Source organism: Pelobates fuscus, chromosome 3 (genome assembly GCF_036172605.1).
Source record: "Pelobates fuscus isolate aPelFus1 chromosome 3, aPelFus1.pri, whole genome shotgun sequence".
Taxonomy (NCBI): domain Eukaryota; kingdom Metazoa; phylum Chordata; class Amphibia; order Anura; family Pelobatidae; genus Pelobates; species Pelobates fuscus.
Genome location: NC_086319.1, coordinates 137,801,402 through 137,814,229, shown reverse-complemented (window position 1 = coordinate 137,814,229; position 12,828 = coordinate 137,801,402). Strand labels below are relative to the sequence as shown.

At 44.5% G+C, this 12,828-nt stretch overlaps 1 protein-coding gene across 2 annotated transcripts in view; it reads right to left on the bottom strand.

Moving 5' to 3' along the window:
• ETF1 (eukaryotic translation termination factor 1) overlaps positions 1-12,547 on the bottom strand; it is a 139,883-nt gene extending 127,336 nt beyond the window's left edge. Inside the window, exons 1-3 of one of the 2 annotated variants that reach the window (XM_063445277.1) lie at positions 12,389-12,547; positions 12,172-12,290; positions 4,935-5,110 (exon numbers count right to left, since the gene is read on the bottom strand). In XM_063445277.1, coding sequence (XP_063301347.1) covers positions 4,935-5,110; positions 12,172-12,257 — 262 coding nt within the window. In that variant the 5' untranslated portion in view covers positions 12,258-12,290; positions 12,389-12,547. The remainder of the gene's footprint in view (positions 1-4,934; positions 5,111-12,171; positions 12,291-12,388) is intronic. The other variant, XM_063445276.1, reaches the window with a different exon arrangement.
• Positions 12,548-12,828: the final 281 nt, after the last annotated feature.

Genomic DNA, 12,828 nt, shown 5'->3' with positions numbered 1-12,828 from the left:
GAAATATCCTACAGGTTAACTCATGCCTGTGAAACTATTATCCCTTAATGTTAAAGGCCTAAACGCCCCTAAAAAAAGACGGCTCATGTTTCGGGAATTAAAACGTATGAACCCCGATATTGCCTTCCTGCAGGAGACACACTTGTCGAAATCGGCGAAGTTCGCCCTTAAAGATCACTTATACAGAACCACATATGAGGCTAGAGCCCTCAATAAGAGGAATGGTGTCGCCATCCTCGTGCATCATAGATGCCCGTTCAGGGTCACCGCGGTTAGTGCTGACCAAGGTGGGCGCTACGTGTTACTGTCGGGGTCTTTGCATTCTCAGGCTATGCATTTCCTCAACATATACGCTCCTAACGATCCGTCCAGTGCATTCTGGAAGGAGTTGACGCACATAGTACACAGGCTGCCACACGGCATAGTTGTTGTAGGGGGGGGGGATTTTAATGCTGCTCCGTCCCCGGCGATAGATAGGGGGCCATGTAGGGGAATCCCGCGGTCACATAGGAGGGGGGGGGGGCAAGACAAATTACTGCACGCATTCATGCAACAATCAGGTCTGATAGACATATGGAGGGCTCAGCATCCTGATATTATAGACTATACGTTTTATTCGTCGCCACACGATACATATTCAAGAATAGACTTTTTTCTGGTCAACTCGCTGGCTATTCCCAAGGTTTCGGACTCTGGGGTGGGATCCATAGCCTGGTCAGATCACGCAGATGTCACCCTTACCTTGGACAAGTTGAGCGTTGCGTCCCCTTGGTCCTGGAAGCTTAATAGGTCCTTACTTCAAGACCCAGAAATCGTCGATATCATTAGGAAGGAACTTAAGGACTACTTTATCAGGGAAGCGGAGACAGGGATCTCGAAAGCCACGGTATGGGCAGCTCATAAGACGGTTATTAGGGGGGTCCTGATTAGAGAAGCAACACGGAAGAAACGACGCAAGTCTCAACTATTAACGTCATTATTGGGAGCTTTAAGAACGCTCAGTTCGCCCAAATTGCATTATGGCACTCACCCCCGGATAAGAGGAGATGGGTGGATCTGGAATCCTCCATGATGGGCCCGGATATGCTCAGTTCCTTATGTGGACCCCTAAAGAACAGAGACCTGTTGATCAGGTGGCATGCCCAGCAATACGCAACTCTCTTAAGATTTGGGACGCAGCCGCCATCAAGTACGGCCTGACTTCAGCACTGTCGCCCATGACCCCATTCTTACAAAACATGGCATTTGCGCCGGGCATGCACCCCCGGAACTTCAAAGGTATAGAGGGCACGGGGATGCAAAGACTGTGTGAGATGTTTGACAACGGCTCCTTCGTCACGTTCGATGCGCTACAAAGCAGAGCTCCACTGCGCCCCTTTGATTATTTCCGGTATCTTCAGCTTAGGGATTTTGCCAGAGGCCCCCGGATCAAGGCAGCCGCGCTGACACAATTGACGTTTTTCGAAAAAATGTGTAAGAAGGGACAATTCCCAAGCGGCCTCATTTCCTGTTTGTACTCCCATTTGAGCACGCACACATTGGAATGGGGAGATCTCACATATGCGGATCAGTGGGAAGCAGACCTCAATGAGGTTTTTGAGGGTGTAGAATGGCAAGATATTTGGGAGGCTGCTGCAAAATCTTCGGTGTGCGTATCCTTGCAGGAACAGTCCTATAAGACGTTGTTCAGGTGGTACACCACCCCAGTGAAACTGTGTCGAATGGGTGTAAATCCGACAGACCTGTGCTGGAGAGGTTGTGGCCTTAAGGGAACATATATACATATGTGGTGGGACTGTCCGGAGGCACAAACCTATTGGAAACGGATTGCTGCTTTGCAGCAAGACGTTTTTGACAGAGAGGTCAAATTGGACCCATGGGTGTATCTGTTGTCTAGGTCCCTGGATGGATGGACAAAAGCAGAACAAACCCTCGTCCAAAAAATAAACCTGGCGGCTAGCAGAGCTCTGGCGCAGGTGTGGCTGCAGAGGGAGACGCCTACCATAGTGATGGTAAAACAAAAAATTAAAGATACTTTCCTGATGGATAAGCTGACGGCACAGGTCAGGGGGACACTGAAGAAATTTGATAGAATCTGGGGCCCTTGGACAAATAGCACTGCGAACGTCTGAGATAGGGAGGGGGAGTCAGCTCTTCCGCACGCACATCTGGGGTCATCTCCGAAAGGCGGTGCATTAGGTTAACTCAAAAAGGCCATGGGGAGAATCGATACGGACTCTAGCGAGGGTGAGGTCAGTATAGTAGAATATTCGAGTCGCTCTCTTCTTGGGCAATATTCCTCGGACCAACCCCCCCCCCCCCCCTCCTATCCCTTTCTTCCCCTTTTTCTAAGTCCTCGGACCTTCGGGGCACTTCCTCTATTCTATCTTTCTTTTCCAATTCTTAAAATTTTTACTTTCGGGCCCGACCGCGCATGATGGAACTCACAAGGGAATGCGATAGGTTCATAGGGAAATGTTTTGCTCTTATACTATGCATAGCTGTATCATCCCTATTATTCTCTTTGTGCCTTTAGCGCGGTCCTCACTTGTCATTTGTTATCCGTTTACTGTTTTATATATTATTAAAACCCAGGCGGGATATCCGAGCCTCTATAGAGCTGCGGAATACTCTAAGGATCGGACACATACTGGCACTTAGCAGTCTATAGGTATGGGATTTGGATTAACTAGGATGTTACCTCATCTTGCTAAAGTAATGTATTATTACCACAATGTACTTGCCTGTTTGTTCAAACTAATAGATACTGTATGTGAACTGCTTGTGATGTCTTGTACTGGAATAAATAAAGAATTAAAAAACAAACAAAAAAAAAACAAACACCTTACCAGGAAAGGTTAAAGGATCTTAACATGTATAGCTTGGAGGAAAGACGAGACAGGGGGGATATGATAGAAACATTTAAATACATAAAGGGAATCAACACAGTAAAGGAGGAGACTATATTTAAAAGAAGAAAAACTACCACAACAAGAGGAGTCTTAAATTAGAGGGACAAAGGTTTAAAAATAATATCAGGAAGTATTACTTTACTGAGAGGGTAGTGGATGCATGGAATAGCCTTCCAGCTGAAGTGGTAGAGGTTAACACAGTAAAGGAGTTTAAGCATGCGTGGGATAGGCATAAGGCTATCCTAACTATAAGATAAGGCCAGGGACTAATGAAAGTATTTAGAAAACTGGGCAGACTAGATGGGCCGAATGGTTCTTATCTGCCGTCACATTCTATGTTTCTATGATACTTTGGTCAGAGCCGTTTCCACAGAGCGCTAAGCGGGGACCAGACTGAAGTGGGTCAAGCAGAGAATTGGACTCGAGGAAGTCTGTCAATCTCACATACACAAGTCTTTCAAGGATTTTGAACGCAAAAGGCAGTAGCGAGATAGGGTGGTAGTTGGATGGGGAGTTAGGGTCAAGGATGGGCTTGCTTTTTTTAAGAATCGGGGTTACAGTTGCATGTTTGAAGGGTAATGGAAATATGCCAGAGGAGAGAAAGAGACTGAGAATTTTAGAGAGAGGCAAAGCAAGAGAAAGATCTTGTCAGTGAAGTGAATATATCTCAAGTTTTACTTTTATATTTATATTAATATCAAAATACACTTATGGCATTAAATAAATATATATAATATAGTAATATACTTTATTATTAAATTTACTATAATAAAAAAAATATATAAAATAAATTTTAAAAAGTTTTGTAACTTTTGAGTGCCTACTATCTGGGTTGTCTACTTCTGCAAATGGTATGCCACGATGGGGGTAATTCACTTTCCTGGGCTACCATATAGTTTCAAAAGGCAACATAGGCAGGGCAAACCAACCTGGCAAAACTTAAATGTGCAAGCCATATATTGACCCTGTAACCTTCCAAAACACCATAAAACCTGTACAAAGGGGGTACTGTTGTACAAGAGAGACTCAACTTAACAGAAATAGGAGTGTTTTTAAACAGTAAAATGTATGAGGACGATGATATCATTAGTAAATTTACAGTACAGAAAAAAAAAAAAAATCAATATGAATGCCAACAGTGGCTAGGATTTATGAATAAATGGCTGCTACAAAAAAAAAAAAAGACTGGACATACCCCATTTTGAATACCCTGGGTTGTCTACATTTGCAAAAAGTATGCCATGATGGGGTAATTCTCTTTCCTGGACTACCACATGTCTCAAAGGGAACATAACTAAGCTGGCAAATTTCAATGTATAGAACTAAAATAAGCCTTATATTTGACCCTGTCACTTTCCAAAACACCATAAAACCTGTACATAGGAGGTACTGTTGTACTGATGAGACATGGCTGAACACAAACATGTGTACTTTAGAGTAGTAAAATATATAATTATGATATCATCATTGGTTTAAAGGTAGTTTTTTGTAAAACTTTGGCCAGGGTTTGTGACGAAGTAGCTACTAAAAATCACTCAGCATAAATGGTATGCCATGATGGGGTTAAATTTCAGTCCTGGACCACAGGATTGGCAGAGACTGACAAGGAGGCAGATCAGGGGCAGAGCCAGCATGATTCAAACACAGCCCTGGCCAATCAGCATCTCCTCATAGAGATGATTTGAATCAATGAATTTCTATGAGGAAAGTTCAGTGTCTGCATGCAGAGGGAGGAGATACTGAATGTTTGAATGCATTTTAGGCAGCCATGACCCAAGAAGGATCTCTAACAGTTATCTGATGAGTGGCCAGTGAAGTTATCACTAGGCTGTAATGTAAACACTGCATTTTCTCTGGAAAGACAGTGTTTACAGCAAAAAGCCTGAAGGTTATGATTCTACTCACCAGAACAAATTCAATAAGCCGTAGTTGTTCTGGTGACTATAGTGTCCCTTTTAAGTACCCTTCATATCTGTTTTAGCTGAAGTCATCCAGCTGTCTTTAAACAAGTATACATCTTACCTTTATTATAAAGTTTAAGTCTCTGCTGCACAGATGTAATTGCTCCCAAGACAGAGAGACGGTTCACTCGAGACTTTATGTTTGAAGCTGTACCAAATTCATCAGCTAACATCTTTGCCACACGCGAGATTTGGTCCTTGGGAGGAATGATCAAGGAAATCATACTGGTACCATTCCTAAAGGTTAGAAAAACAAAGTGTATATATATCAGCCTGCAGGAATTGTTTTCCAGCACTAGAATCAATTTTCAAACAGTAAACGAAAAGCTATATGTTGGTCTAAAAAAATACTGTGTTAAATAAGAAAGACAAAAATAAAAACTTCATCGAATTAACCCAAACATACCGGACACTTGCTGGACGTGCGAATCTGGAGTGGGAACCAAACACATCTGGTGGGACTGTGCCGAGATTCAACCATTTTGGAAAGAACTTGAAGCGGAGATACGCGATATACTGAGGGAACCCGCAACCTTAACAGCAGACCTAGCCCTATTACACCACACAGAAGGCACACCATCGGCGTACAAGAGATCGATTCTTAGACACCTGCTAAACACAGCTAAGGCCCTGATACCGTTACTCTGGAAAACACGAACCCGACCGACAATTGGACAATGGCGACTTAAGGTTGAAGACATCCACAGAGCAGAGTCCACGATAGCCAGCCTGATGGGAAGACAGGAGAAACACGTAGAGCAATGGGGGCCATGGTATCTCTACTGCTCTTAGGTCTTATCTATCACCCAGACAGGGGTCAGAATGTTGGTGTGGAGGTGTTGGGATGCCCAGAATCGCCGGACACGGCTCCTCGGGTCACACCTTAAAACCCCGCAAACCTACTGATGGAGGCGTACTGGGTACCCAGGGGGGTACAAACCCATATCACATGAGTAATCTCGCAGGATCCCAATAATAGACAACAGGGACACGCTAAGATCCCGGGGCGGAGATTAGGGGACTCTATTTCTAGCCACCAACTTGGCGGATACAGATATGACCCCCGACTCAAGGGGCAACCACTCAATGTACGGGGGGGGGGGGGGGGCTACCCGGGGTTAGCAGTGAACAATAGTGTGCACACTTCCTTTCAGTCCCGCCGGAAACCGGAACATGAAATTAAAGTTCCTGTACCGCGGTGCAAGCTGTGAAGCCGGCCCACGCTTCAGGACAGGTAAGTAATTATGGGAGGGGAAGTACACTATGGGAGGGGAGGGGAGGTGGGGGGGGGGAAGTACACTATGGGAGGGGAGGGGAGGTGGGGGGGGGAAGTACACTATGGGAGGGGAGGGGGGGGGGGAAGTACACTATGGGAGGGGAGGGGAGGGGGGGGGGAAGTACACTATGGGAGGGGAGGGGGGAGTACACTATGGGAGGGGAGGGGAGGGGAGGGGAGGGGAGAATACTATGGGAGGGGAGGGGAGGGGAGGGGAGGGGAGGGGAGAATACTATGGGAGGGGAGGGGAGAAGAGAATACTATGGGAGGGGAGGGGAGAAGAGAATACTATGGGAGGGGAGGGGAGAAGAGAATACTATGGGAGGGGAGGGGAGAAGAGAATACTATGGGAGGGGAGGGGAGAAGAGAATACTATGGGAGGGGAGGGGAGAAGAGAATACTATGGGAGGGGAGGGGAGAAGAGAATACTATGGGAGGGGAGGGGAGAAGAGAATACTATGGGAGGGGAGGGGAGAAGAGAATACTATGGGAGGGGAGGGGAGAAGAGAATACTATGGGAGGGGAGGGGAGAAGAGAATACTATGGGAGGGGAGGGGAGAAGAGAATACTATGGGAGGGGAGGGGAGAAGAGAATACTATGGGAGGGGAGGGGAGAAGAGAATACTATGGGAGGGGAGGGGAGAAGAGAATACTATGGGAGGGGAGAATACTATGGGAGGGGAGAATACTATGGGAGGGGAGAATACTATGGGAGGGGAGAATACTATGGGAGGGGAGAATACTATGGGAGGGGAGAATACTATGGGAGGGGAGAATACTATGGGAGGGGAGAATACTATGGGAGGGGAGAATACTATGGGAGGGGAGAATACTATGGGAGGGGAGAATACTATGGGAGGGGAGAATACTATGGGAGGGGAGAATACTATGGGAGGGGAGAATACTATGGGAGGGGAGAATACTATGGGAGGGGAGAATACTATGGGAGGGGAGAATACTATGGGAGGGGAGAATACTATGGGAGGGGAGAATACTATGGGAGGGGAGAATACTATGGGAGGGGAGAATACTATGGGAGGGGAGAATACTATGGGAGGGGAGAATACTATGGGAGGGGAGAATACTATGGGAGGGGAGAATACTATGGGAGGGGAGAATACTATGGGAGGGGAGAATACTATGGGAGGGGAGAATACTATGGGAGGGGAGGGGAGAATACTATGGGAGGGGAGGGAGGGAGAATACTATGGGAGGGGAGGGAGGGAGAATACTATGGGAGGGGAGGGAGGGAGAATACTATGGGAGGGGAGGGAGGGAGAATACTATGGGAGGGGAGGGAGGGAGAATACTATGGGAGGGGAGGGAGGGAGAATACTATGGGAGGGGAGGGAGGGAGAATACTATGGGAGGGGAGGGGGAGAATACTATGGGAGGGGGGGGGAACACTATGGGATGAGGAGGGTGGAATACTATGGGAGGGGGGGAAATTTCCTGGAATTTCTTTCTAAAAATGAGGTGCGTGTTATACGCCGGTGCGTGTTATACGCCGATAAATAAGGTAATAAAAAGTGAGCAGGATATTGCTTTGCTGCAGATGGATTTATAAAGATTGTGGGACTTGGCACTAAAATGGCAGATTAAATTTAAATGTAGAGAAATGCAAAGTTATGCACTTCGGGGTCAAGAATGCACAAACAACTTATACCCTAAATAGTAGTGAATTAGGTATAACCACACACAAGAAGGATTTGGGAATTGTTATAGACAACAAATTAGGCAGCAATATGCAATGTCAATTTGCAGTTGCTAAGGCCAGGAAGGTTTTGTCATGTATAAATAGGGGCATAAATTCTCGGGATGAAAATATAATTTTGCCTCTTTATAAATCGCTGGTAAGACCACACCTTGAATATGCTCTGCAATTTGGGGCACCTGTTCTAAAGAAGAATATCATGGAACTAGAAAAAGTGCAGAGACGAGCTACAAAATTGATAAAAGGAATGGAGCATTTTAGTTCCGCAGAAAGGTTAAAAAATGTAAGTCTCTTTGGAAAAACTGTGCCTTAGAGAGGATATGATAACATATACACATATATTCAGGGACAGTACAAACCATGATCTGGAAATCTATTCATAAACAGGGCTATACATAGGACACAAGGTCACAACATTTAGGCTGGAAGAAAGGAGATTTCATCCAAGGCAAGAAAAAGGTCTTTTTTACAGTGAGAGCAATTAGGATATGGAATTATCTGCCTGAAGAGGTCATGGCATAAGCCGTAGTATTATTTACATAAGACAAACAGCGAAATGGAAATGTCAGTTGTGGTGTGCCAGAACTGACTAGGAAGTAGGCCTGAAATAAAAGAGGGCAAAAAGAGAGAACCATTTATTCTTCCTACAACCCAACATGACACATTACATATTCATAGTTTTGAAGGCCAGGCGCACTTGTATTGGCTGAGGGATGTATCTGGTGTAAGCCGTGGATTTCCATCGGCCTAATATCTTAATTATGTGAGCCGGGATATTCTTTTTAGAAGCGGTAGTGGCAGCTCCTATTCTGAAAGAGTGACCGGAGTAGCTGGCCGGGTTCAATCCTAACCGGATTAACAACTTCCTAACATACATCATGAATTGGCTCGTAGTGAGCTTATTACCGTGTAAGGACAGGAGTGGTTGTGTCGGAGCCATATTACAAAAGGCAAGAAGAGTGTCGAAAACTTCCACCGGACACCATGTATTACTAGTGGGGTAATAGGGGATAGTGACCGTCTGACCTTTGGTGCCAGTTTTGGTATGGTGTAGGGATAGTAGATAGTGATCTTGAACCTTTACCAGATCGGACCTTGTGATGAAGGTGGGCGAGTTATAGCTAGTAGTGGTCAATTCTCTGGGCCGCAGAAAACCGTAAAATGCCAAATAGATGGCGGTTTTAATTACACGATTAGTATGGGCTTCGAATGGTGAGGTGTCTAGTAGATTTGACAGTGACTGGAACAATAGATCGTGGATGTGTAGTCTGGCTGGTGAGGGTATAGGGGTGGAGTCTTTGATACCTTTAAGTATAGCCTTAACTTGGTAGGATGACAGAAAGCGTTGTCTGTTAGGCCAAGTGGTGAGGATGTGATGTTGAATACCTGTGATATACAATTTAATGGTATTGAACGATAATGTTAGATGAAGGTGGCAAAAAGAAATGAAAGCAATAATGGTTTCAATGGAAAACTGGTCAGCGACATGAAAGTCCAACAAGAATTTATCGAAAACATGAAAAGCCCTGCCATATGCCTTCCTGGTGTTATCGGAAAGACCGAGCTGTGAGAGTTGTTGCCCTTGACATAGCAGTTCTTTTAGTCCCAGACCGGAGTTGGTAAAAGGGTAGCTGTTGGTAGAGCCTCCCGGAACTCCTGAAACCGAGACCGTGATAAGTGATCAGCTGCAATATTGAGAACCCCAGGCACATGAACGCAAGTTAAAAGAAAACTGTTTAGCGGCTAGCCATGTGAGAGTCCTCATGAACCGCATGATGGTCAGGGAAGAGGAACGTCCCTTGTTTACAATATGGCACGTTGCCATGTTGTCCGAGAAGCAATGAACCGTATTCCCAGACCAGCTTGCTCCCCACTTAACTGCTGCCGCTATGATTGGATACAGCTCAAGTAAGGCTGAAGTGTCCTTAAAACTGGGGATCTCAGCAATTTCCCCTGGCCATTTACCCCACATCCATTCATTGCCCCAAATCCTGAAGTGACCGCGGCATCCGTCCAGACTGATACCGACTTCTCTGACCAAACCGGGATAAAAATGCTTTTCCCGTTCCAATTCAGCAAAAACTCCTTCCACATATGTAGGTCAGCGGTGGCATGTACGTCTAAAGTAATGCGGGATGCGTCAGATTGCAACATTGGAAACAGGCTAAGTAACCTGGAAATGAATGCTCTTCCTTGTGGAATAATTTTCATAGCGAAATTTAATGAAACCAACAGGGATTGCAACTCCTTCCTATTACATGAGCCTCCTCCTAGGTAAAGGTCGATGGCTGACAGGATGCGCTCAATCTTCTCCCTGAGGAGGCTAGCCTGCATGTGCACAGAAGAGTCCAGCACTACCCCCCAAGAAGTTGATGATTGTATCTGGACCTTCAGTCTTTGTTGGTGAAATAGGAACTCGTAAGTGTGTAAACAGTCGTGTTATTGACTGGAGGGTTCTAGGAGGTACCAGGTTACTTTCTATGGTCAGGAAATCGTCCAGGTAATGGATAACGGTGGGGCATTTACAGATGTTAAGCAGCATCCAGCACAACGTCTCAGCAAAAATATTAAAAATCCTGGGGCTGCTTTTAGAACCAAACGTGAGACGTGTGAAAAAGTAATAGGAGCCTTGCCACTTAACACCATGTAAATGTCATAGGGATGGATGGATAGGGAGTAGTTTAAAAGCGTTTACAATATCAGTTTTACTCAGCCATGCCCCTATCCCGGCCGAGAGGATGGCCGTGACTGCATTATCTATGTTGGCATATTGGAGCAAAAAATTTTCAGATGGAATTAGTGAATTTAGACTTGGGGTATGAGATGCATGGGGGGCTGACAGGTCGAGAATTAACCTTTGTTTATTGGAGGACTTATTAGTGACCAGTCCTATGGGGTTAGTCCTCCAAACCGCGAAAGGCGGGGAGTCGAAAGGGCCTAACAAGAAACCTTGGTCAATTTCCTTCTGTAGGAGTAGGTCAATAGTGTCGGGTGCTGCTAGGGCTGTCTGTAAGTTTTTACATTCCAGGATCCCCGTAGGCATGTGAATAATACCCGTGTGAAACCCCCATCGTAAACCCTGCCACCAAAAAATCAACGAGATGTTGTTTGTATAGTGGATGCAGTGTGTATTTGTATAGTGGATGCAGTGTGTATTTGTATAGTGGATGCAGTGTGTATATATAATGCAGTGTGTATATATAATGCAGTGTGTATATATAATGCAGTGTGTTTGTGTAGTGATGTAATTTGTGTAAAATGGGGGCAACACTCTGCGGCCGCGGGTCTCGCTAGATTTAGACAGGGAGCTGCTGAGAAGGTAAGTAACAGCTTCCCGGCGGTCCTAGGGGGTATTATCGGCAGTATCGTTATCTATATTGTCCGATACCGATATTGCCGAAAATACCGAATATCGGCAAAACCGATAATCGGTCGATCCCTACTAGAAAAGTACTTTTTCCCCATACATGAAATGCATCCTACCCTTACCTTTTTGCCACTTTACCCCACTTCTTCTACAATGTAAGCTTGTTTGAGCATGGCCTCAACACCCTCCTGTGCATCAAACTCATCTTGTTGCAAATACATGTATAAGTCCAACTATTGTACAGTGCTAGAGCATTTGTAGACACTAAATTTATATATATTATTATAATAAAATAAAAATATAATATATATATGAAAGAAAGGAAATTGGAAACCAAGGAACTAGTACAAGTTCTCAAACTGCCATAAAATTACATTAACAAACAAACCAGAAGCCACTGTATAAATGTTATATTTACACTTTGCTTGCCCATTATTAAGCATGTATTAGTTACTATGTCAGGGACAATCCCTAGATCAGTAAAAACATGCAAAGCTACCATCAGACATAATGGAATCAAGATCTTCAGAGCAGCAATAGCATTATAATAATAATAATAATAATAAAAAAAAAAAAAACACTAAAACATGGTGGTTTTCAGTCCTTAAAACTGTACTAAATACAAAAAGTCTAAGGCCCACGTGCATAAATACAGAGGCCTAAGACTTCACGAAGAAACGCAGCAAAAGTACCTACCCCCGCACGGGGAATTACGCCAGTCATTACAAAAACTTGTAAGCCACATATTCTTTCGTTTTTCATACTGTTTTGTAAAGAAGAATAATACATAACAAAACAGAATTCAGAGCAACCAAAGCTGATATGAATTAGCGTACTTCTTACATGCCTTTACTTTCGTGTTATACGGCAAGGTAGTGAAGCTGAATACATCCCTAACATAGAAGACCTTTTTAGAACCCAAACGTACACACCGGCCTCACCCTCTAGCTGCTTCCAAGCTTTTTATTAGCTTCTTAATCTTCCAGATCTCCACATTCCTATCTGCTGCACTCGGATCGTCCGCCATCTTCTCTCCCTCTTGCTGTTCGCAGCTGCGCTACTTAACAGAAGAAAAAAGGGTTACTCAGGCGGCAAGTGTAGAGAGTAGCCATACCATGAATATATCTACATTTTCATACACATTATTTGTAACCCAACCTGTACTGTCTCGACAACTTCAATCACTCGCAAGGTATCGAGTCTAAGAAAGGGTGGCAAACTAAGCTCTCAGCAATGAGCTAGAAACCGGCTTCCACCTTTTTTTCTTAATCGCTGCTACATGTGTTAACTCTAACCTTGCTCACATTGGGTGCCTGACGTCACTTCCCCTCGGTAATACATTTCCATTACATTGGTTGACCGTTTAGAAATAAGGCATTATCTTATTGGTTGCGTCGTCGTCACGCCCCTACTGAAATATGTCATCACGGGAAATGTTATATAGATTTTCTTTGTCTAAGGCCGATCGGTTTAGCAACCCAAAATGTATGTTTCTTTATTGGTAAAGGCTAAATAAACGCTGGCGATTTTGCTGTAGAAGCGTGTTCTGATATAGTTTAAATACTGTAAAGAAATTATCTGAAAATGTATTTTTTAGA